Source organism: Erithacus rubecula, assembly GCF_903797595.1.
Source record: "Erithacus rubecula genome assembly, chromosome: 1".
Taxonomy (NCBI): domain Eukaryota; kingdom Metazoa; phylum Chordata; class Aves; order Passeriformes; family Muscicapidae; genus Erithacus; species Erithacus rubecula.
In genome coordinates, this window is record NC_136658.1 from 80,386,067 (window position 1) to 80,410,313 (window position 24,247).

Genomic DNA, 24,247 nt, shown 5'->3' on the forward strand with positions numbered 1-24,247 from the left:
GTAAGCTTTCCTCCCAAGCCCTTTCTCTCTGCCTTTCCTCATAATAAGGATATTCCAGTCCCCTAATCATTTTCATGGCTCTTTGCTGGTTTCTCTCCTTGTTGCCCACGTCTCTCACACTGAGCCCAGCACTGGACCTGTACTGATGCCTGAGGCTGTTCCTTCCCTGCTGCAGGACTTTGCACTTATGAGATTCCTGTCATCCCATTTCTCCAGCTTGCCAAGGGCCCTCTGGGTGTCACCATGACCCTCTTCTGTATTGACCACTCCTTCCCATTTCTGTTGGCTAAAAGAGATACTTCTCTTAAGAGAGCTATAAATTTTTTGTTATGATTACGTAATTTTGAGGCAATGAAAATAAAATTGCTTAAATAATTTCTCACTTAAAAACTCAGACTTTTCTTTCACTTTTGGCTAATATATATATAAAATATAAATATCTGCTGAATGTTAAGTAGATTAATAGTAATTTTGTTACAGCTGGAATTTAGTTGTGCTCAGTTATGGCAGATGTATTGGTTGTAAATACTGCTACTTAATTATCCCTTCAGTTAGTTGCCTTGATTATTATTGTAAAGTCAGTCCAGTGCTTCTTTACTTTCAAATTTGTTTCCTTTCTCCCTTCCCCCTTTTACTGCTGACAAATGTTAACTACAACTTGAGTAGTAGGCAAAATTGTTTATCTGAAAGCTGCTTATGGTATTTGGAGAAGGAGGTGGAACTCTGTGACCCATAGCCTTGGTAGTTCCTCTATCTTTTTGCAACATACCAAGAAAATTACTTTGATAAGACTTTGAACCAAACCCAAGGCCAAAGAAATTTTGTTTACTTTTTCAGTTTTTAGTTGCATGAGAGAGTTGAGTGAACTTTGTGCCATGTAAAAGGATTAGTGGTTGAAGTGGAGAAAACAATGCCTGATTCTGCTTTATATGAATGCCTTCAAAAGTAATAAGTAAATTTTCTGAAATAGAGCAGTGCTACATTATGAAGAATCTGATATTCAAGCTTGAAGACCTTTAGATTTTGGGCTGTGAGAATAATTTTCCATGCCAAGGTGATCTCTGAAAGTCAAGTAAAATGTGTGAAAAAGACAGTTTATTAAAGAACTTTATTTGTAAAAACTATAATTTATTATGCAATTCATCTGGAGGGTTGCTTCATTTGCTATTTTTCAAACTTGTATTTTACCATAGGTTAGCATTTAACAGGTGGGAGTTTAAAAAATAATCTATCACCACTGTATGAACCAAAATTGGTGAAACGGTTGTTTTGCTATTTTACACGAGAAAAAAAGTATAAAAAGTAAATTCCCTAAATGTCCCTCTAAAGTATATGACCACCTCTAAAGAAAGAAAAAGTGATCATCATTTATTGTTGCAATATTCATAGGCTAGGAACAATCAAGAAAATCTGCTAATGGTGAATGATCTTTTTCATTGTTGAAATGCGACTTCACGTTATTCAAATTTTTAAAAAATGAAGTCAAGTGTAAAGCTCTTAGCAAAACAAATCTTTGGAAAAACTCTTTGTGCTGTTCAATACTGAAGAACAGGGACAGTAACTTTCAGTAAAGGATGGATAGAGTTTGATTCTGGTGCTGTACAATTGATAAATCATAGATAAGATTAATGATGTCTAGCTCACACTGCTTGATTCTACCCTGGTCAGGTAATAGTAAATGATAGACACATACAAAGTGTCAACTTGTATTTTATGCTGAAAGAAGAATTACTGGAATCATTAATACCTGTTGGAGTGGATTTCTGAAGTATACAATATGAAGTCAAGAAATTACTGTGGTCATTTAGTGTTACAATGGTGTGAAAGAATGTGACTTGTCTTTTAATTCATGCTAAAAGAAAAAAAAAAAAGCTTAGATGAGCTGGAGCAGCAAATGTCTTTCCTGCTGGTGGGTGTGTCAAAACCTGTAATCCTTAACCATTACAATGTATTTTATTTTGAGCTATTTTCTCAAGACAGGTGGACTTCTGTGTAGAGGTAAATATTTAATGACAGTTGTTGTAAGCCACATCTTTGTGTTACTTCTCAGCTAAAACACTTTGGATTTGAATGCTAGTTACGTAACAAAGATGCTTCTGAACAAGCCTTCAGCAGGTGGTTGTTTTGGTTTTTTGAAACTTTTTATTTATTTGTTTTTCTGGTGATGTTGATGTTTTTGTCGTTTTTTATTTTTTTTTTTTCATGTCCACTGCACTGCTTTGGTATGCAGAAAGTATTCTGCTTTTCATTTTAATGTCCTGCCCTCCTAATTTACACTATACAGTTGTGAATTTCAGCCTGATTATTATGGAATTTATTTGGGATATAGATACCTGTTTTGCAGCATGTTATAAAGCAAAAAACAACATCCACAGAAGAGAATTATCCTGGTCATTAGGATTCTCCAAGGGAGATCCAAATTCCTAAATCATTAGGAGACTTGTGTTACAGCCAGTGCTTTTGTGAGTGGTTCCAGCTAGCAGACTCTATGTTCTGTTGCCAGTATTTGTCCTCTTAAACACAAAGTGTATTGAGAACTGACCTGGGCTGAGGCAGCCCTTTGCTCTTCCTCTGGGTGCTGCTGGTTGGTTTTAGGCTTGATCCATTCCATCATCTGGCTCTTCATGGGAGAGGAGGCATTGTAGCAGTTGGAAAGAAGAGGGAGGGTTGTGAGAGATGCTTTGCACAGCAGGACCAGATTGAAGTGGCTGAATTCATTTACAAATCTGTGCCTTGATGTCATCATTCTGGTTAAGATGCCCAGCTCTTCAGCTGCTGGTTGGCGAGGGGACTGTATGCTTCTCTGTCTTGAGATTTTTATGCAGCTTGACTTTGTTTGAATAGCTTGTCCTGAAGAGAAAAAGGACACCTCACACCCTCTCCCTGCCCCCCAGCTGATGTCATCTTGAATGGGTGGATAGCTCTGAAGTGCTTTTGTTAAGAATTTTTCACCAAAAAAAGTTCATTTTGCTGGACTTGAACCTATCTAAAATGTACCATTTTGCACTTTTCACCTGAAAATAGCATAGGTAGACATCAGAGATTCTGCAGATTATTTAAATCCCTGTCATATATACACATACAATTTCATTTCCAATGAGATGGTTTTCTCGTGGGTTTTCTTTCTTCTGGGATGATATATCAAATCAGGTGTGTTTTAATTGTTATCTTGAGTTGCCTTGAAAGAAACATGTGTGTAACTATATATAATGTGTTATTTTTAACAGCTTGCTTTTACACGAGATGGACTATGTGGCTTGTGGAATGAAATGGTCAAAGATGGAGAGATTGTATATCCTGGAACAGAATTAATACAGAGTGGTGAACTACCTCCAAGAAAAGGTATGAATTTTAAATTTCTTTTAATTTGTTCTTTTTTTTTTTCTTTCATTGTGATGATGAAAATGGATTTCAGCTTCCATACTGTCACAAAACTTTATCATCACATGTCTATACAATTTGCAGGTGTTAATGTTTTGAATTAAATACAATTGAAAGTGATTTCTAGTGTCCAAGCTACCAAATGAAGGCTTAAATCTGTTCCAACCTTGTGAAATTTAACTTTATAACTAGGCATGTTATTATGAGAGAGGCCTGGCAGTGTCTCTTTGTTTGGTATGCTTGGTGTGTTTACAGCTGAAGCCTTTGTTTAAAGGAAGTGGACTGAGGAATGGGATAAAGCTGATACTGCTGTTTCTAGTTTTGTTTACAGTCTTCAGAAAGTAACTGAAAGGTCATCTTAAAAACTGCCTGAGAATGTCGTGTGTGGTTTTTGTTTTCTGGTTTTTTTTAAAGTTTTCCAGTGTACTTGAGAGCAGTTCTAACACTGCAAATGACAGAGTAATGCATCTACTTAGGTTACTTTGGTGAGGTGGATTTTGTTTTGTGATGAGCAATGCTGGAATGAGGTGATTTCTGTTCTTGCCTTTTTTTCATCTTCTCCCAAAGTGATGCTCTTTTGACTCCTTACTGAACACAAGATTAAACTGGTCAAAAAGGAAAATATTTGTTTCCTGATCTGTCTGAAATGGACTCACCAAATGGTCAGATAAGTTTTGTCAGTAATTTGTAAGATTCCTAGATAAATGAGGAGATGGGTAGAAATACTGCCTTTGGTGAAAGTGACCTATTATTTTAGTATCTATTACTTCCTGAACTGTACTGTGGCATGATATTTCAAACCAATAATGCTCAATTACTCATGGAATTTTTTCATACCTATATGAAAAAATGAAAAATGGGAGGAATGGATGTGTTTTTAACTGGAGGAGGTAATTTTTACAGGAACTAAGATACAATAATTAATTTATGAGAGAAGAATGAATTATACATTTACTTATCAAGAGTATAAGCTTTGTAGGTTATTAGTTACTGCACGCAGTAGTAAAAATCAGGTTATGCTCCTAACTGTTTCAAAGTCAGAAAACTTGTCTTCCCTATGCTACTGGCCCTTTGGAATATTATTGTTGATGCTTGCTGAAAATACACCTGATCTTATCAGAAAGGTTACTACTGCTGCTCATTAAATAAGTGCAGGCAGTTTACTGGTTTGTTCTTGGGTTGGCTGGTTCCATGTATATTAATGGTGTTGTAAACTTGATGTAATAAGGGGAAGGATTGCATCCTAAAGGAATTGTAGGAAATACTTATCTGTAATACTGAAGGGTATAATAAAGTAAATACTTGCTTTGCAAATGAAATTGATAGATTGATCTTTTTGTGCTGGATACTTACACATTGTTTTTAGAGTTGTAGCTGCACTAGTCTTTGATAGAGAACTGTTCTTCCAATATCTTTATAGCTAAGCAGCTGCAGTGAATTGAGATTTTTAGTTAGTTAGTAGAGCTGCAGTGCTTTTAGTAATTCTGAGAAAGGTTATATAAAGATGTCATGGTGTAATTGTTTTTAGTTTTCAGTTTAATTACTGTAATATCAGCTAGGAAAATGCAATCTGTCACTTCTGATGCAAAATATAGACAGCAGTATAAAGTAAAAACCCAGAAGTGCCAAGTCAATCATCTGTGACTTCATGTTTGTCCACACTTAGGACACTTATTCTGAACAGTGATGACAATTTTTTTTTTGTGCTGGATGTATGTATGTAAACAGAAGTAACTGTAAACAGTATGTCCTAGAAGGTTCATAAAGGTGTAAAGTGTTAAAGACTGTAAAACACTTATTTAAAAATACAGAGTTTCTGACACTTTACTGTATAAATAAGGTTTTTATGTTACCCTAATATGTTTGTTACCAGTCCAGGCTGTGATGAGGCTTTTGAAAGCTTTATCATATGCATAGTGTGGTGGTGGTGAAGGCAGACTGCCCCTTGTTTCCATTGCTGTATTGTGGTGGGTTGACCTTAGCCAGGTGCCTGCCCTTCCAGCTCCTTGCTTGCTGCCCCTCCTCCATAGGACAGAGGGAGAAAATAAAATGGAAAAGCTTGGGGGTTGAGATAAAGCCAGGGAGATCACTTACAAGTTACTGTCATGGGCAGTAACTCTTGGGGACAATTAATTTAATTTATTTTAGTGCCAGTTATGATTAGAATTAGATGGTGAGTAACAAAAGTAAAACCTAAAATGCCACCTTCCACTTGTCTTTGCTTCTGGAGGAGTTAAGTGTAGGTATTACATAGGTATCACATCTGTTCCTTTCCACAGCTGGAGGGTGTATGTTCTTCGACATATTTCTTGAATCCCTACAGTAGTTAAAAATTTTAAATAACAGCTTTTTCAGGCTCTTAACTCTTAGGATTAATGTGTGAACTGTGTTTCAGTGAAGTTAGCATTCATAAATGCCATTGTGTTGGCAATAGGATTCTAACATACTGCCTGTTTACCAGGCTTGAATTTTGAGGGGAAAAAAGGCTAATCAAGGCTGTTTTTGGTCACTATAAGTCAGGTTGTATGTTTGATTTTGTTAGGCATTAGTGAATCATGGAACCAGAAAAATTGCTGGTTAGTTTTACACCTCTGAACTTGCAGCTCAAGTTGAGTTTCATGAAATGAAAATCTAAAGTATTTACATCTGTTTAGTTGGAACTTATTTTTGCATAATTGACCTACAAATAAATTTTAAGAGGAGAGGGAAAAGTACATACAAGTAAGGAGATTTATATAAAACCCAGTTGTTTTATATGAAAAGTAATATAGATTAATGTCAATATTCAGAGTTTGCTGCTAAATTGACTAAACTGGAGATGAACAAGAGGTTGTTTTATATAGTCCCTTTTATTTAATCTCTTTTAAGAAGTTTTGATTTAAACCTATCCACTATAAATCTATTTCTTCACTAGTGCTATATCTCTCTGTTGATGCTGACTAGACTGTTCAGAAGAGGCACTTCATTCTGTCAGTGGATATTAGCAGTGGCAGCAGACTGGAAGAACATGATATTGATAGCAAAAACCATTCCTTTTCTCTCTAGGAAGAATATAGAAGTAGTGCTTTTTTTTTTTTCTTATGTTAGCAAGAAGGTTTGGTTAGGAATAAGATCTTTGTTTTGAATTCATGTCACTTTAAGAAAAACATGTTTGATAAATGTGTTCAACAGAATATGTTTCTGTGTTTCCAAGTGTCATGTGAGGACACAGCTGTGACAGTAGTGATGTCCAAATACAGGTGCACTTGTAGCACTGCATGTATTTCAAAGACAATCAGGCTGCCCTCCCTCAGGAAATTTGGATTAGATTAATACCTTGTATATGAGAAGCTGTGTTCTGAAAATAATAAAAAGTATTAAATAATATTATTCTTACTAAATTTTCAAGTTAGAGAATTGCCACTGTGAAATTTTAAGACATACCAGTCTCTTTCAGACATGCAGTTCTCTTTTGTGTGGGTTACTATTTCTTGTTTATTTTTGATTCCTCAAACTTCATAGGTTGAAAATTCTGTTCCAATTAGCTGTTTTAAGTTGCAGGACAAAAATGTAGAATGGTCAGCTTCATACCTCTGTCCTGCCTTTGGTAAACACTGTGGGCTTCCTCTTCTGTTCCCTCTTTCCTGAAAGTTGGACCTTTCTCAGCCTGGTGGCTCTGAACACACAAACCTCATTCAGTGTTGCACCTGCAAGCAGGTCAAATGAAGTCCAAATGCCACAAGCAATTCCAGAGAGGCTGGCAGAAACAAAATATTTATGATGAGAATACCAGTATGTGGGAATTGGTTATGGTGGCTGCTGTTCAGACCACGCTATAAATCAAGCTGTATAGTGTGCAGGGATGTAGGCTGGCTCCTGCTTTGAGCCTGCTTTTTTGTATAAGGGAGAACTTATAAAAGTGAGAAGTGCTACTTTCTGCTTCCCCTGACCTAGCTGTGGGCTGAACCCAGTGTATCAAGAATTTGGTGCTCAGCTGTGGATTGTGATATCCTCTCTGCAGGATGGGGAAGTCTCTAGTCACTCTGTTGGACAGTTTGTCTTCAGAAGTTTACAATGCTCTATTGCTCAAAAAATAATTTAATGCATTAAAAAAAAAAAAAAAAAGTAATATGCCAGGGAAGAAAAGAAACTTTATTTATGATTAGGGTTAGGAGATCAGAATCTTATCACCTAGTCTAGGAGGCTGTATAAATATGGTTTATAAATAGAAGGTTTTTTGTCCGAAAATATATTGCAGCTGAAATATTTCCTGTGTCTGGGACTGCCACATACTGGTTTTAGGGTGGTTATATGATGCAGGCCTTGTCTAAAGCACACTGTGTGACTTTCTGCCCTGTCAGTGGCAACATCTGTAGGGAAACTGTTGCAGGCTTTCTCCCTCTATGGGGGGATTCACAACTACATGAGTTCATTGGCATTTCAGGGCAGCACAAGACCATTCTATAACAGGTGCTGGAGGTGACTCTGCAGCGTCAGGTGTTTTCTTCATTGATTATGAAATGCAAGTTCCATTTTTAGTGCTTCCTTTTTATCCTCTGTTTATACCAGTTAGGCTGTGACTGTGCAAGATAGTGCACACATGATGAGCTGTTGTGTTTTGATTTGGGAGCTAATTTCTACTTGAGGATGGTTACTTCAGTTACTTAGTTTTGACTGCTGATTGTGCCTGCCTGTGTCAGTGTAGAGGCATAAGGCTGTAAACTAAATAAAGAGATCTTTCAGGCAGAGGTTGTGCAGTTGTTTCCCCCACCGCAATATTCACAAAATTAAGTTAAATTATGCTGACACACTGCACTGTATTTTTGCATGCATTGTTTTGAAAACTGTCTTATTGCTTGTTACTTTGGTCTGTTCAGGCTTCGCTCAAGATTTTTCTCCTCCCTGCCCCTCTTTCTGAAAAATTTTTGGATCTTCCTGTTTAAAAATCTTTCATTAAGCGTAACAGAACTTCCATAATTATGATGTCTGTGTTGCTGCTTTTGATCTAGACTGATACTAGCTTGGTCTGTTATGTGGCAAGTGTGGTTTTGTTTCTTTTTTTCTTTTTTTTTTTTTTTTTTTTTTTTTTTTTTTTTTTTTTTTTTTTTTTTTTCTTCCTTGCAAGATTAGGGAACTGTCTTTATGGAACAATTTGACATGGTCTCTTAACATGATTCTTAGCTAATTTCCTTCCCACTTTTTCTCTCAATGCTCCTCTTCTTGGTTCATAGAGACAATTAAAAAAAAAATCCTCCTGTGGATTTACATTCCAGAGTTGTTTTTATTCCGTACAAAGCTTGAGTTCCCACCTGGCTTGGAATCTTCTCTATTTACAGTGAGGAGTTTGATAAAATGACTAAGTTTGTAGCCCTTGGTTGTCATCCTTTGCCAAGGATCTGTTAAAAAGCTTAACAAGTTCTCCTACAGCTGCCTGCAGAGCTGTCTTGGCACAGCACCCTTCTACCCACTAGCTAAAATTCCAGACCCTGCAAAGTGTGTCTCTAGACATGTGGGTGAGTGGAGAAACAGTGAGATTATGGTGTTACTCTGGAAATATTCTGAACCACTGGGGCTGAACAGGGTCCTTGGTCTGTAATGGGATCTGTACTTCTAATGTTATTTGCTTGTGCCTTTGAAAATGAACAGCTGGATTGAATCACATTTTGGGCATTGTTATCAAACTGGTGACTCACAAACTGTTCCTCAGTGTTTGAGGAACACAGTTATATTCTCTGTTTGCCACTTACAACAGGTAAATCCAAATTGCATTTCCCTGTTCTCAAGTGGCTTTGCTATGTCTTCCTTAGCCTACAGTCTCACCTCTATCATGGATACTGAAATTATGCCTCCTTTTCTTTTTTCCTGCCCTTCAATCTTCATCTTCCATCTCCTGAGCACTAGTGCCAGTTGTAGGTTAGGAAACAGTGCTTTAATTTAAAATTTGTATAATTAAGGCTCCCTGAAAAAGCTTTGAGAGGTTTTATTGTCTGCAGTTAAAAAAACAAAGAGGCAATCACAGATCCAGTTCCAACCAGATTAAGCATTAATTTTCTGTTAGGCCAGATGGAAAGAATAGTTGAATATTTTTGTACATTGTGATAGATGTATTTTTTACATTCTGAGGTAATGAGAGCCTTTGATCTCACTCTGAGTGTGATGCAGGCTGCAGTCAGATATTCCATGTCTGCTACTGATGTAAACCTCTTGCTTATTATTTTCTTCTGATTTATGCTGGTACAAATGCATTTTTTTGGTGGGGTGTGTGGAGTGAGAGGGGAAAGAAGACAAAATATTAGTGCTTATCTGTCATGTTGTGGCTGGGACATTTAGGGAGGGTGTCTCTGGACTACATTGGCACATAGGATTGAAGGACTGGTGAATTTGAGGAGCCAGGTAAAAAAAGGCTGGAACTAAACTCTTAATGGACAAATTGTAAATGCTGGACTTGAGAAATTTTCAGTGGTATGGTTTGGAAAGAAGGTCAGAGTGAGGAAGGTAGTTGGCCCTGTGTCCTTCAATTGCAAGGCAGTCTTATGCATTGAAGCAGCTGGAGGTGTGGATATGGAAATTCATAGTCCCAATATCAATGAAGAGAAACTTTCAGCTGTCAGTTCTACTGTGTTTAGAAAATTGAGATTTTCAGGCAGTCTTTGATTACAGAGATAAGTGACTAATGTCTGTGTTCTGACTTTGTGAAAGTCTCAAAAGGATTGCACATGCTGTTTTGTTGCTTGGGCAGAAAATGGTTGTATTATTTTCATTACTTGCTAGTAATTACTAAGATGCTAGATGCTTTACAGATGTTGACATACTTCTGCATAAAATTAGTGTAAATGTCAATATATAACTCTCCTTGATTTTGAAATTAAGGCTATTGCTGTCTTTTCTTATTTTGTTGGAAATGGAATATAAAACCAAGTAAATACTACAGCAATATGGATAATTGGGAGCACAGTCTGAGTGCCTCCTTTGCAGTACTGTGTATGACAAATCCTTTGCAATTCTTAAATGATTGAATCTAGATTAAATGCTCATCCTCCTGAGGAGGTTACAGAGGTGATTTCTGGATTGTAAGGTCACTGTCTTATGAAATGTAACATGAGACCCAGCACCTGTGACAGTTAACATGGTAAAATACTATTTCCCTCCCTGTGTTCTCTTAATGATAGACAATATTTCTGTAAGCTGGGGGTGGGGATTTCACCTTTCCATTTCTAACCTAGACCTGAATTCCAACCTGAACTGGAGATAACTTAACTAAGGTCTTTTTTTTTTCCCCCCTCCCTTTTGTTTTCTTTAGATGATAGCACTGAATGCCAAACTGCATCAAAGAAAGAAGAGCAAAACGACAAAGAAAAGAAAGATGAAGAAGAGACTCCTCTGCCCACTTACAGGGCCAAATCGATTGTTGAGAGCTGGGTGTGGGGTAAACAACCAGGTATTGCAGCTGTTTTGGTCATTGTCACTGACTTTACATATTCTATATTGATCACTACTTGTGGAGCATCACTAAGTATTTGTATCAAATAGACTTGCTGATAGATGCATCTGTTAGGCTAGTGAAATAAGTTGGTTAACTGTGATTGAAATTAAACATTTGCTGTATTTAATTTCAGTTTTAATTAGACTCTTTACTTGAGGAGTCAGTTTGCCCCTTCAGGCTGCTTGAAGGCATGATAGACTGACTTGGAATAAATGAAGTTACCCAGTGAAAAGTTCCAATGTCTTCAGAATATTTCTTTTCGGTTGCAAACATTATAAAGAAATTGCTCAGTTTCTAAAGCCTGAATTTTCTGCAGAAATAATGGTTTAATAGGTGATTTTTCTCTTTGGTTTCATGGTCTGGTAGATAGGTTTGTGTGAATCATGGGAGGAAGGTTGAAATGGTTAGTTTAGTTAACTGATTTTCCTGACCTTTGCTGACAGTAATTGCACCTGTGGTGGCAGTGGAAAAAATAGTTTGTATGTTCACATCTTCATGTAGGGGTCTATAAAATACTACTTTTGATACTGAAGCCAGATAAAGTTTTATTTGTTACTGTAGGGCAGCAGTTCATTGTCTAAAATTGTCCGTGTTTAAAAATAGCAGATCAGAAGAAGCCTCAGTTCAGTAGTTTATTTTACAGTTCCTAGTACATGATGTTGCCTGATTCAGATGTTGGCATGTACAAACTTCAGAGACATCTGTTGTGCCACTTGTCCTTTCCCCTCACCCAGAAGCACTTGAAGATCCCTGGGAAAAGTATTATCTCTTCAGTGCCAGAATCTGCATCTGTGTAGCTGTGTTAGCTGGGGGAGATACTTGTTTTTGTTGAGCCACAGGTCAGCTGCCAGTCTGCTGTCCTCTGCTCTGTGCCAGCCTCTTGCTCCCTTTCCTTAAGGGCAGCAGAACAGATGGATTTGCTGTCACTCTGCTAGCTGGACAGAATCTTGCAGTATATCAGGAATTATAAGAATTGCCACTACAGTGGAAAAGGGAGTGACAATTTAATGTGCTGGAGAGATGTGAGCTGAAGGTCACATTATTTATGTTTTATATTCTTATTTAATGTATGTTGCTGTAAATTTTACAGAATGGTAATCTAAATGTCAAAAATCTTACCAAATTTCTTCCATCTGACCAAAGTGTTTGGGACAAGACTTGGCCTTTAAGCTCACCCTCCAATTATTTTTTAAAAAATTGAAAAAAAATAGTTTTTTAGAATAAAAATTATATATGTTGGAAGTTTTCAGAAAGAAATAGCTTTCTGTCTAGTTTTAGTGCTTATATATAGTACAGCTTATTGCCACATGTATAGATTCTTATTCTAGAAATGTGTGGAGACTTCATAATTTGTCAGAAATAAATATGTATTCCTTAGTCTCTGTTACCATTTGTGCTTGAAGTTTGTATCACCTAGCTGTGACAAAAATCCTTGAACAGTGATATGAACACATTTGTGGTTTATTTAGTGTTTCATAAAAAGAAAACTGTTTTATGCATTTCTTCTGTTATCCTTCAAAAAAGAAACTTTTAAATATTTTCTTGTCAAAACCATGAAGAAACTTGCAAAAAGCAGAATTGTTTCTTAAATGTATCATTGCTGATCAAGTAAGAATTAAAGACTTACTATGCCTGCATTTATGGTTTATATTCCTTTACATGTAAGGTATAATTCAGAGATGGAGATTTGAAGATATGGTATAAAAAGAACTGAAGAAGCATTTGAAGTTTGTGTTTCAGGTCAACACACTGAAGTATTTCTACTGAGTTTAATGATTTATAGCCTTACATTATGAAAATAGTAACTAGATATTAGACACTGTATGCTTTAGAAGTGCTGTAATACAATCTTATTTTGCCAAGTGTGGAGGATCTTGAACTTCAGCAGGCTAATCTAGGTCAGTGGGCCCTGTGACACCCCTCCCCCATGAGGGCTGAGAGATGGTGAGAGCACAGAGAAAAACCTGCTCATTAAATGTGTAGAGAAAGAGTACTTCATGTGCCCCTCATCTCCAAGCTTGTTTTGTCATCCTGGCACAAATTCAGAGAAGCAAAATTCTTTCTCTAGGTCTCATTTATGCTGAGATCACTGTGCTGTCAGAACAGGGCAAAGATATCATAGTTCTTTTCTATCTTTTGTATTTAAAATTTTGGTAAGGGTACTACTATTCCAAGTACTGTGAGAATACATAAAATAGTAATAAATACATATGTAGGTCATTATTTGTTTTTTTTTTCTTACTCTTTTGCATCTTAATGTTTTTCCATTTCATATTCAGCTCTTTCATGATACCACTGTTAAACTATTCATTTTTTATGTGAATGTTCCCTTAAAATGCCTTCTGCCTACTGTGCTCATACCAGGTTGAGTACACTCATAAAGCAGTTCCTCTGATTCTTCCTAAAATTCTAATTTACTTACTACTTTCATCAGTTTTCTTTTCTGAAGATATTTAGGTTTTAACATCTTACATGATCTGAGGTTTGGGTGTTCAGCCCTAGGTATGGGGGGGGGAAGGAAACTCTTTGAAGTGGCTGTTCAAAGCCTACAGAAAATAGAGCAGCATTTTATCTTCTTGGGCTTCTTTTTCTTAGTCATAATATGCTTGAATCAAGCTGTTCACAGACAGTGTTGCATCTTATTTTTCTGATAATTTTAGTAGAGCTGATTGCACCAAGAAATGCTTTATAGGCACTACTTAAGAGGCAAGGTTAATTTTAACCATGTGACTTCAGTGAGCTTGTTGAGATACCTGTCCTTACCAAGTGCACTTGTATTCCTGCATTTGTGTTGTGAGAGGAGGCAGGCAGAACTTCTGTTCTGTAATGGGCTTTTAGTTATATGACTAAATCTAAATTTACATTGTGTACAAAAGTAATTAAAAAGTAGTCATGGCATTGAAAAAAACCTTCTGCTAGCCTTCTTTATTGGGGTATTTTTGACTTTATCAAATTTCTTGATTCATACTTTCAAATTTAGATTTCAAAATGCTGAGTCAAAGGATGAAATTTGACACCTCCTCCCCCCCCACTCCGGTTTTACATGTCTTGGTGCTCCTTTGTCCCTTTGTATTTTCTTTTACACTTTTTGCCTTTGCATCATCATCCCATCATGTTCCCTCTACCCCAGCTTGAAACTTCTTGTCCAGCTCCAAATGTGTTTGGTTGCTTTTTATGCCCCTAAGGATGTATATGTATGTGTTAATGTGTATTTTTACACACAGACAGGAATTTAAATTCTTGCTGTTTTGTTCTGTGCATGAGATTAGAACATCAATTTATGCAAGTTTTGCTCATGATCTAAGGCTTTGAAAGTTACAGAATCATAGAATATGCTGAGTTGGAAGGGACCTACAAGGATCACTGAGTCCAGTAGTCACACCATGTGTCTGAGATCATTGTCCAAACACTTCTTGCACTCAAATAAGCTGATTTGAGTGCTCTGACCATTGCTCTGAGGAAGTGCAATGCCTAATCACACTGAGTGAAAAACATTTTCCTGATATCCAACTTCAACCTCCCCTGACTCAACTTTATGCCATATCCTTGAATCATGTCACTGGTCACAAGAGTGAAGGATGGGTGCTTGCCCCTCCAAGTCTCTTAACAAAGATGTTGAAGATCACAATGAAGTCTCCCCACAATCTCCTCCAGGCTGAACAAACCAAGTGTTCTCAGCTGCTTCTCATAAGGCTTGCCCTCCAGATGCTTCACTGTCCTGCACCCAGCCACAAAATGAGATGCTTTCTGATGCACATGCAGCTAGTTGATCACTATTTCTCCTGCTGAATACTGCTAAGGTGAAGTCTGATGTTGTTCATCTTTTGAGCACGGGAGCAGAAAGCTAAAAGCTAAATGCCCTTTTGGCATAACATTCTTTGTTGATATAAAATAACATGGAAAGCCTATTTTGGTTTTGTTTCTGAAGGAAATTATGTGTATGTGATAGCATTTTTGTTCTTCCCCTCTAACTTTTGAATTTGCTCATTCTAGAGTTCTGAAGGGTTGTTAGAAGCCAAACCAACTGCATCCTTTATCTCCTCTTTGTCCAGTGGAAATAGTGTGTAGAGGAAGGGGAAAGAGAAGACAAAATATGAAATTCTCTAGCAAATTAGAGCACATTAGTTCTGCTGGTGACAGGAATGTGTACTCATTATAACAGTAGATTCATGCCAAATTCTGCTTGAAATGTGTTTCCACATTGAAATCTCTCCACACTGTAACATCTATATTTGCTATTACTAAAGTTTGTGAGTCAACCTTGCTTGAGTCTGTTACTGGCATTTTTAAGGTGCCTAACTTATCTGTGAGAAGCATGAGGTATTCCCTAGAAGAGCTAATGAAATGAGAGTTAAGGAACCACAAAGCATGGTAGTTTATTTCTTTGTGCTGCTAAAATAGGAGCAAACTGCCTTTGGACAGGCTACCTGTCTTAGGCTGTCAGGTTGGTGTTCTGTCTGTGGCTGAGATGGTTTTAGAAGCTTCTGTCTTCACCTGGTTGTTTTGTCCCATTCTGCTCAAATATCTGAATAATGTCACTTCTTAACACTGTTCTGTCAAATAGGCTGGGTTAGACAATTCCAGTGTTTTTCCTTCTAATGCAGAGAACTTTTGGAAGGAGGAATTAAGAAGTATAGATACGTAGTTTTGTTGTTTGCTGAGGGGATGGGGAGATGTGATAAATTTTAACAGAAGAGGGTAAAACCCTTGCCTATCTGTACTGCAGCCAGCAACATACCTGACTGTAGCTGCCAGTTAATAAGTATTTTGCTAATGGTGGTTTGAGAATTTAAACTGGTGTGGTATGATTCCAACTCCTACAGTGCAGGTGCAGAATAGGTAAATAATGTGTCTCCACCCTTTACAGAATAACTAGCAAAGCATAGTGTTGCAAAGGATGGTTAACATCCTAGTGTAGTGACATATGAACAGTTTTGTTTAAAGAGTTCCCTGTAACCTTCTCACATGAAATTTGAATCGTTACTATTAATAAGCTATTCTCTCATTAGACTGTTTAGTTCATCAGTTTATAGAAATGAGTTTCACTGTGTTGATTCCCAGATGTATTTAAACCTTTTGAAATATTAACTGAATTTATTGTAAAGATAAATTTACTTACGGAATAAGATAAGGTTTAAAGTGAGGAAAAGTACAGATATATGTCACTTAAAAGTAGTACTACTTTTAATAAAACAAGACAGTCCTTGGTTCAGTTTTTAGATGTCTGGGTTACAAGGATACTATTTCCTATTCCAGCCATTTCTACACTTTGCATATGAACTTTGTTTTGCTTTCTTGAAATGCTGAGGAAGTTTATATAAAATATTTACAAGCAGAATTGTTTAATTTTGGTAGGAAGCCTTTTTTAAATTGTAGCCATTTTTAATTGTTAAGGCACAGCCTTCTCCTCTAGCTTTCTTAACCTCCTGCTAGGTTTGAGAAAATCTGTCAAACCCTAAACCTTAACAAGGCTATTCTGCTGACAAAAAAATGTATCTTTCTTAATTTATGTAACACCTGGATGTCATTGTGGCTGAATGAAAGTGGTTTGAAAGATGTGCAGTTTCAGACTTTCAGGGAAAGTTCCTTCTGTAGTAATTGCTGAAGGATTGGTGAGTGGGTGGTCTCTGCTTCTCCTAAGTGTTTCTTTCTGGTAGTCCATGATGGATTTTGCATAAGTGTGTTGTTTTGAAACAAAGGGCTTTTTCACCTAAGTCTTCAACTCCTAGAAACAATTTTAGAGAGTTTCCACAATTAGGTAACTTGCCAGGAAGGAATAAAGGATGAATGCTGTTCCTCTGTATTACTTGACAGACTGCTGAATCTATCACTCAGTGCTTGTTTTCTGTGGCACCAAACATAATCTTTTCCCCAAACATAAGTGTTGAAGTGCCTTATCTGTGCTTATTGACTATTTCTTTACCTCTGTAGATATGAGACCATAATTCGGAAGCTGAATCTGCATGATAAAATTATTTATCAAAGCAAACAGTGTTAAGCAAAGTGTCTTGGTATCTTGAAGAAGAGAGCATGGTCATTTTGTACTTTGGTGTTGTAGCCTGGTGGGATTTAGAGGATGATAGAACTTTAGTGTTCAGGAAGGGAGGAAAAAAGTCCTGATTTTTATGTCTTTGAATAGTTTGCTTAGATGGATCATGGAACTGGAATGTCAGTATTGACTATAAACTGTTGTGGTTCTCTGCTAGGTGTTTTTTTTTTGTTTGTTTGGTTGGTTGCTTGGTTAGTTTTTTTTGTATGTGTTTTTGCTCTGTGCTACACAGTTGTTTGGGAAATTTTGTAGAGCTAAAATTAAGCATGGTGTGGCTTTTTGTTTAATTTCATGTTGGTTTTGTCACATTTCTTGCTGTTTTGAGTCAGGATGTATAATTGCTGCCATCAGTTTCATCTGAGAGGTCTTGACTGCAAGGAATATTTTTTGATCTGTTCTTTCTTGTTGAAAAATAAGTCCCTCATAGTCAGGTGGAAAGATGTGAATTGCCTAGGGAAAGGAATGTAACACATTATGAAATGGTGAAATGTGAGTAGCAATGTTGAAAACAGGCTGGGGGTTATGGCTGACAGCAAACCATAAGTGACTGCAATGTGATCCAGCGACAGAGAGGACTGCTTGAATTCTTTCCTGGGTACACAAAGATGAGGAACAAAACTTTGAAATACTTTTTACAGCTGCAGATGCAAAAGAAGTTTTATGCTTCCTCAGATAAAACCTTCAACCATAGAGACTACCATCATGTGTCTAAATGTCTATAGTTCAGAGGCACTTGCTCCAAAAAATATGTTGATTTTTCAAGTTTTAGGGTTGATTTTTTTATAATTATTTTGAAGTACGTCCATCTTCTCACAAGCTGTTGTTACATATATGCAGACATATGGTTGTTTTTCCATACCCCTTAGTCAGGTGTCATTTAAAACAAAGATACTTCTGTGTAGCTGCCAGGCAACAAATGTGGTTGGCTTGGGGACAAGTATAGTAATGCAGTGCAAAGCAGAGTGGTGTGGCTCAGTGATCAGACTGTTAATGAAGGGACAGAAAAGAACCCATTTAGGAATGTACATTGTTGATGCTTGTCTTAGAAATTAAAGCTACAGAGTATATAAAAATACAGCTTCCAAATTTTTGTTTTGGAGTGTTTTCTTGTCATGATTTTTTGACACTGTAGTTGTTACCATCCATTAGATTAATAGGACTTTGGGCTGTGGCATACTTGCTGTAGTGAGGAGAAAGGAGAATTAATATTCTAGCATTGGTACATAAGGCAGGTCTTTTATTTGCTAATAGTACTTGAAAGCATCTTAAATTTCTGACATTAATTGTTTCAGAAGCATAGCAGCTCTTGGCAGTGGTTCCAGAGCTTCTGAGAGCAGTTTTATGACTTCTGAGAAATATATACATATCAGTGCAAAATGAAAACAAATTCTTGTGGGGACTTGCAAGGGACTTGCAAGGGACTTGCCTGCACTTAAGAGAAGTCTGAGCTTGGGTGATGATAAGAATTTGTTGTCTAACTTGTTTTTTTGAAAAGCATAGATATTTCCTGTGACATTTTAATTTCAAACATGAAATATAAAGATTTAGATATGTTTAGACAAAACCAGTTTTGATGATAGCCTTTGTCTAAACACCTGTTTTAAATATGGTTGTATTTATGTCATACTGTATGCATTAAATATAGAAATGGGGAGTTTGTGGGTTCAGACTGCTGGTCAATTTACAGTTTTCAATTTGTCTTTGTTATATATAGTATTAAGAAAAATAAAGATGAGTGTTCATAAAATGGTATCTCTCTGTTTCTCAGACGTGAATGAATTGAAGGAATGTCTTCATGTACTGGTAAAGGAGCAGCAAACTCTGGCCACACAAACTGCAACAACAGCTCTGTCAGCTATGAGGCTAAAGCAGAGGCTGGTTATCCTGGAACGATATTTCATTGCTTTGAACAGAGCAGTTCTTCAGGAAAATGTCAAAGTCAAGTGGAAAAGCAGTAGTGTTCCTCTGCCTGCTGTGGATAAGAAAAGGTAGTAACACATGCATGAACAAGTTAATCCATTAGAAAAACCATGGAAAGGTTATCAACTGTGAGGGCTTAATGTGATTTATTCCTCCTTGTGAAACATTAATGGTTAAAAAACTTCTTACTTCTTAAGATGCCTGTACTGTACTAAGTAGTGTTAACCTGCCATCAATCCTCCTTCTTGCCTGGTGCTTTCTTACAGTGTCTCTGTTTGTACTAGTAGGCTTTTATTGTAATACATTGCTGTAGATATTCAGCTTTGAGCCATAAGTATAGATTTATTGAAGTATTTCTTTTGTTCTGTTCAGCTAGAAAGTATAGAGAAGCCTTTTTCATAAATGGTGCTGATGGAAATTACATTGTTTGAATAACATTAATATATTTTTGTCAATAGTTGCTCAGTTAAAGCACATAAATTTAAAAGTACAAATACATAAAAGCAGAATATAGAACCTTAGTTTGGATGAGAAATTATGTAATTGTGCATTTTTTTATGCAACTATTTAATACAAAAAAGCTGAGCATAGTTTTCCTTAGTTTGAGTGAGAAATTATGTAATTATGCATTTTATATGCAACTATTTCAAGGGAAGTAACTGACTAAGGAATCATCTGATTACTTTCAGATATAAAAATAGAAAAATCTATCAGATAAGGTATTAAAGAAAGGGTTCAGTATCTGTCTGACAAAACAAGTAATTTGGCTAGGGAAATTTTTGTTAGATTGTCTCTATATTCAGATATGAAAAAAGAATGTAAGTAGATATCACAACTAGTTATTATGGGATTGGAGTTGTGACAAGGATATCTTTCCCTGAATAGACTGTCCTCTTAAAATTTTTTTCTGTTCTGATTAAAAAGAGCACTGATATGTTTAAGTTACCAGATTGCTAAAAATGAAAGTATGACTTCTTGAAGGAAGTCCTGAGTTGTTCACTTTCATTGTAATCTCACAACAGAGCAAACTAGACTTGGTGGTTCAGTGTTGCAAGTGGTGGGGAATTGCTAGTTACTGACTACAAAGGGGAGCTTGCTTAAATTTGATTGTCTGTATGAGAAGAGAAGTTAACGTAAATGAAATTAGTCCAGTGGATATTACCAAAATTTAAAGCTATCTCTCTCTTCCTTACACAAGTACAGCAACTGCAAAGAGAGATTTTTAGCATTGACACTTGAGTAGAAAGAGAAATAATGACCAAATGGCTGGAATTATCAATAATTAAAGATTGATATTAAAAAGTTTGCTTAGTTTATGCAGTCCAAGCTAACTAAAAATAGAGACTTCCCAAGTAAATAACTATTACATGAAGTACCTTATATTTGTGTATTTTGAGTAAAGCATCATAATTTCACTTTGAGTAACTATAGCATGTTTTATGACAGTCCATTGTTCTTGTCTGGTTTATATTCTTCTCTGTGAAGCTTTTTGATATTGGACATTGAATTGTTTCTTTGAAGTGGTTGAAGTTGAATTTTGGTTGCTGACATTTTGATGTTGTTCATCTTGTTTCTCAAGTCACAGCTACGATTCTTTGCAAATAATTGTTTAATCGTATATGCATGCACATGGCAAAATCGTAAAATCATTGAATGTATGTTATACAAAATAATCACAACAGAAATATATATTATTGCAATACAAATTTACTGAAACTATTAATACATAATTTTATTTAGCTCAAGGCCTGTAGGCAAAGGTGTGGAAGGACTTGCACGTGTTGGATCCCGAGCAGCACTTTCATTTGCATTTGCTTTCCTTCGTAGAGCCTGGAGATCAGGTAGGTCTAATCTTGAACATATTGCATGCACATTTCATTTGAAGCCAGGTGACTCATTAAAGTGTGTGTGTGTTAAATATTGGCATAGAACTATAAATTTATGAATGATAGATTTGCATAATTTTGCTTATGTGATGCTATGCCCAACAATGTTGTTACTGATCAAAGCCACCCAAGCCAGTATCAGTGTTGGGTTTTTCTGGGATATTTTATGCTGAGGAAGGTATGTTGGGATTTCTTGAAAAGCATGTATATTTCGTGCTAGATTTCAGAAGAGTTAGATTAATTCTTCAGGCAAGGTCAAGCCACTGTATTATTATATGGTAGTAGCAGATTAGAAAAAGCTTGGAGTGTGAAGCTTGTGTTTAGTGTGTGTACTTGTCAGCTATTGTCAAATCGTGGAGGTTGGCAGAATTGTCCCCTATGCCACTAAACTTGCCTGTATCAGTCTGGACTGTCTGGTCAAATGGCAGGTGTGAGCTTATTCCAGCCAGCCCTAGTTCTGCTCTTTTCTCAGTGGCTGCATAGTGAAATGAGCTGGTTTGGATTTTCACCTCTCTAAATTTTATGTATTTTTTTGGAAGATTTCTTCATCATCTTGCAGTCAAATATCCATCTGAAAACTGAGAAATTTGTCTGCAGGGCGTAACTTATGTCTTGTGTTGAAAAAAACTCCACAAATTATTGTGCACAACAATTTCTCTGACTTCTGTAAAGGTGGGAATGTAACTGCTTTTGCTGTGTTCCTTAGGTGAAGATGCAGACTTGTGCAGTGAATTGTTACAGGAATCACTTGATGCACTGCGAGCTCTACCAGAGGCATCCCTTTTTGATGAAGGGACTGTATCTTCTGTGTGGCTGGAAGTGGTAGAAAGAGCTACTAAATTCCTAAGGTCTGTTGTGACTGGGTAAGTTTCTTCTTTCGAGCTGTTACATGGCAAGCTTGCATCTTTCAGAAGCTGGTGGTATAAACATAGTGATTTATAGAAAATTTGAAAGATTTCCTTCTTTTTCTAGTGTTGTTTTACAAGCAAGCAAAAAATTAATGAACTATTGAAATGATGCACTTTAAATATGGTTTAATGATTTTAACTGCTTAAGAAGAATCTGAATTGGGATATTCTGAATCACTGCATGAAGACTTAGCAAAAGAATTGTTTTATTAATGTAAATATATCCACAAAAGAATACTTTGGTAATACTATATATGTGTACTCCTAATTATGGCCTTCAAAAATAGTAAAATAACACAGATTTTTTTTTGCATGAGGGGAAATACACTCATGTTGGACTTTTCCCTGTTAACTAGGCTTCAAGTTATCTTTTCACAGTAGTTACTAGAAATGTCTTTTCAGTACTGGAACTACATCGTTAAGGTGAAAATCATAAAACATATTTGAATTTCACCTGTGAAAAATGTTTTTAATGTTCTTAGCATGTTTAATAGAGCTGTAGATAGATGGTGAAGCTTGGGACATTTTCAAAGCCTAGCTGTCTCTCTAAAACTAGGTCTAGTTTGGAATATGTGGGCTTTTCTTCTCAGCTGCTTTCATCACCCCGTTGATATTTTTCTGTAAGTTTAGTGGTTCTTGGGATGCTGTAGATGCTTTTGGTAAGCAATTGTGTACTATGTCCTATTTGTTAATGAATGTTGTTTGACTTCTAAATAGAGATGTGCATGGAGCTCCCAGTACCAAAGGGCCAGGAAACATTCCTTTGCAAGACCAGCACTTGGCACTTGCCATATTGCTTGAACTGGCAGTGCAGAGGGGTACACTAAGGTGAGAAGCACGAGCACTCTGATTTTTAACCATTACTGCTGGAATGGGCTGACAGTCTTCAGTCTTCATGGATTTGGGTTTAATATTATAATTGTGGCTCAAAGTGTATGCACCTTTTCAGTAAGGTAGGGGTTATTAAGATCTAATACTATCTAGGTTGCAAAATCCATTTTTAATATTTTGATAATCTGTTTGAAACAGAAAGCCCTGGCATCTGATTTTGTTAAACTTAAAAATGTAGAGATTTAAGTGTATAGATAACCTAACCCAGTGGTTTTAGGGATGCTTATTAAGAGAAAATGTTGATTCCCTCTTTCAGCCAAATGTTATCTGCAGTTATGTTGCTGCTTCAACTTTGGGATAATGGAACGAGGGAAACAGATAATGAGCGATCTGCACAGGGAACAAGTGCACCCCTTCTACCTTTGCTGCAAAGATTTCAGAGTATAATATGTAATAAAGACATGCCCAATACTGAGGAAGAGATTCAGGTACGTATTCTTGGATTGTTTAAAAGAGACATTATGTTGGAATCAAATCTCATTTGCCTAGCTAAAATAATCATAAAATTAACCAAACAAAATTGGTGGTGGTGCTTTCTGTAGAGGATGTATATACACCATGGTCGTTTGGTTTTCATGTGAGCATTTGAGTTTCTTGAGGTGGGGGAAGAATGTCACAGCATTATTAGAGGTTAAGCATTGTGTTTCATAGTTAATACTCATGTGATAATGAATTTAGATGTGGCTAAGTAGCTTTTTTCATGTTTGGATTGTTTTTATTTTGTGTTTAAAATTAATTGAACTATGACTCTTAGTGAATATTACTAAGGTTGATAAAATGTAATAAATCAATTTTATTATGCTTGTAACTTTCTATTATATACACAATCTGACTATTTTGTCAACATTCATGTTTCGAATTTTTCTCTAATGTAAAAAAAAGATGTGCAGAGTTAATTTCCTCTTACACTTGTGCAGATAGTCATCTTGTCTAAACTTTATTGTGCATCTGTATGTGTAGTCTCATAGATATACCTTGAATGTTTTTCTGACTGCTCTTTTTTCTAGCTCCTGACTTACCCTCTAAGTCCAAATGAAAGTTTTCTGAGGTATCTGACTTTGCCCCAGGACAATGAGCTGGCGATTGATCTGAGACAAACAGCTGTGGTGATCATGGCCCATTTAGACCGCCTTGCCACCCCGTGTATGCCTCCACAGTGCAGCTCTCCTACATCTCACAAGGTAATTGTCTGCAATATCAAGTACAGGAAGATGTTTTTCCTAAAAGCATAACTGCATTTCAGAATGCAAGGAAAACAGCTCCTAAGATTCTTCAAATTCTGATTTTCACAACATAACCTTGAGTTCCAAAATTGGTCTTACTTGGGTAACTTTTATTACATCTGTCCCTTTTCAGTGAACCTTAGAGGGTTTATGAACCATTCTGTCTTATCACACTGTGGCTAATTCTGCCATATTTTGAACTGTTCCTTGTGTTTCTCAGAGTAGATTCTTAAGACCAGACTTTATAAATATTGGGGATCTGACATACTGAAAAAATAAAAGAACAAAGTAAATACCAAACTTTCTAGCCTGAAAAATTTCTGAATCTCTTACCATAGATATTTATTGCTCATTTAGTACCAGACTGAACTGAATGTGATGAATGTAAGTCTTTTTTGTATATTCTTATTAGTTGGTTTTATTGAGTATTGGAAAGAATGATGGTCTCAGATTTGAACATATTTGGCATGTAAAGGTTTAAAAAATAAGCTGTGTAATACAAAATTTGTACTTATGGAATTTTATTT

The 24,247-nt window shown here is 36.3% G+C and overlaps 1 protein-coding gene across 5 annotated transcripts in view; it reads left to right on the forward strand.

Moving 5' to 3' along the window:
- Positions 1 to 24,247, forward strand: part of HERC2 (HECT and RLD domain containing E3 ubiquitin protein ligase 2) — a 101,326-nt gene that overhangs the window by 8,046 nt on the left and 69,033 nt on the right. For 3 of the 5 annotated variants that reach the window (XR_013774880.1, XM_079310993.1, XM_079310994.1), the window contains exons 3-10: positions 3,228 to 3,342; positions 10,661 to 10,798; positions 18,661 to 18,880; positions 20,553 to 20,653; positions 21,405 to 21,561; positions 22,324 to 22,434; positions 22,754 to 22,925; positions 23,505 to 23,678. Coding sequence is in view for 4 of the 5 variants with exons in the window: in XM_079310993.1 (XP_079167119.1) it covers positions 3,228 to 3,342; positions 10,661 to 10,798; positions 18,661 to 18,880; positions 20,553 to 20,653; positions 21,405 to 21,561; positions 22,324 to 22,434; positions 22,754 to 22,925; positions 23,505 to 23,678 (1,188 nt within the window). In the remaining variant the exon portion in view is untranslated. The remainder of the gene's footprint in view (positions 1 to 3,227; positions 3,343 to 10,660; positions 10,799 to 18,660; positions 18,881 to 20,552; positions 20,654 to 21,404; positions 21,562 to 22,323; positions 22,435 to 22,753; positions 22,926 to 23,504; positions 23,679 to 24,247) is intronic. The other 2 variants (XM_079310995.1, XM_079310996.1) reach the window with 1 other exon arrangement.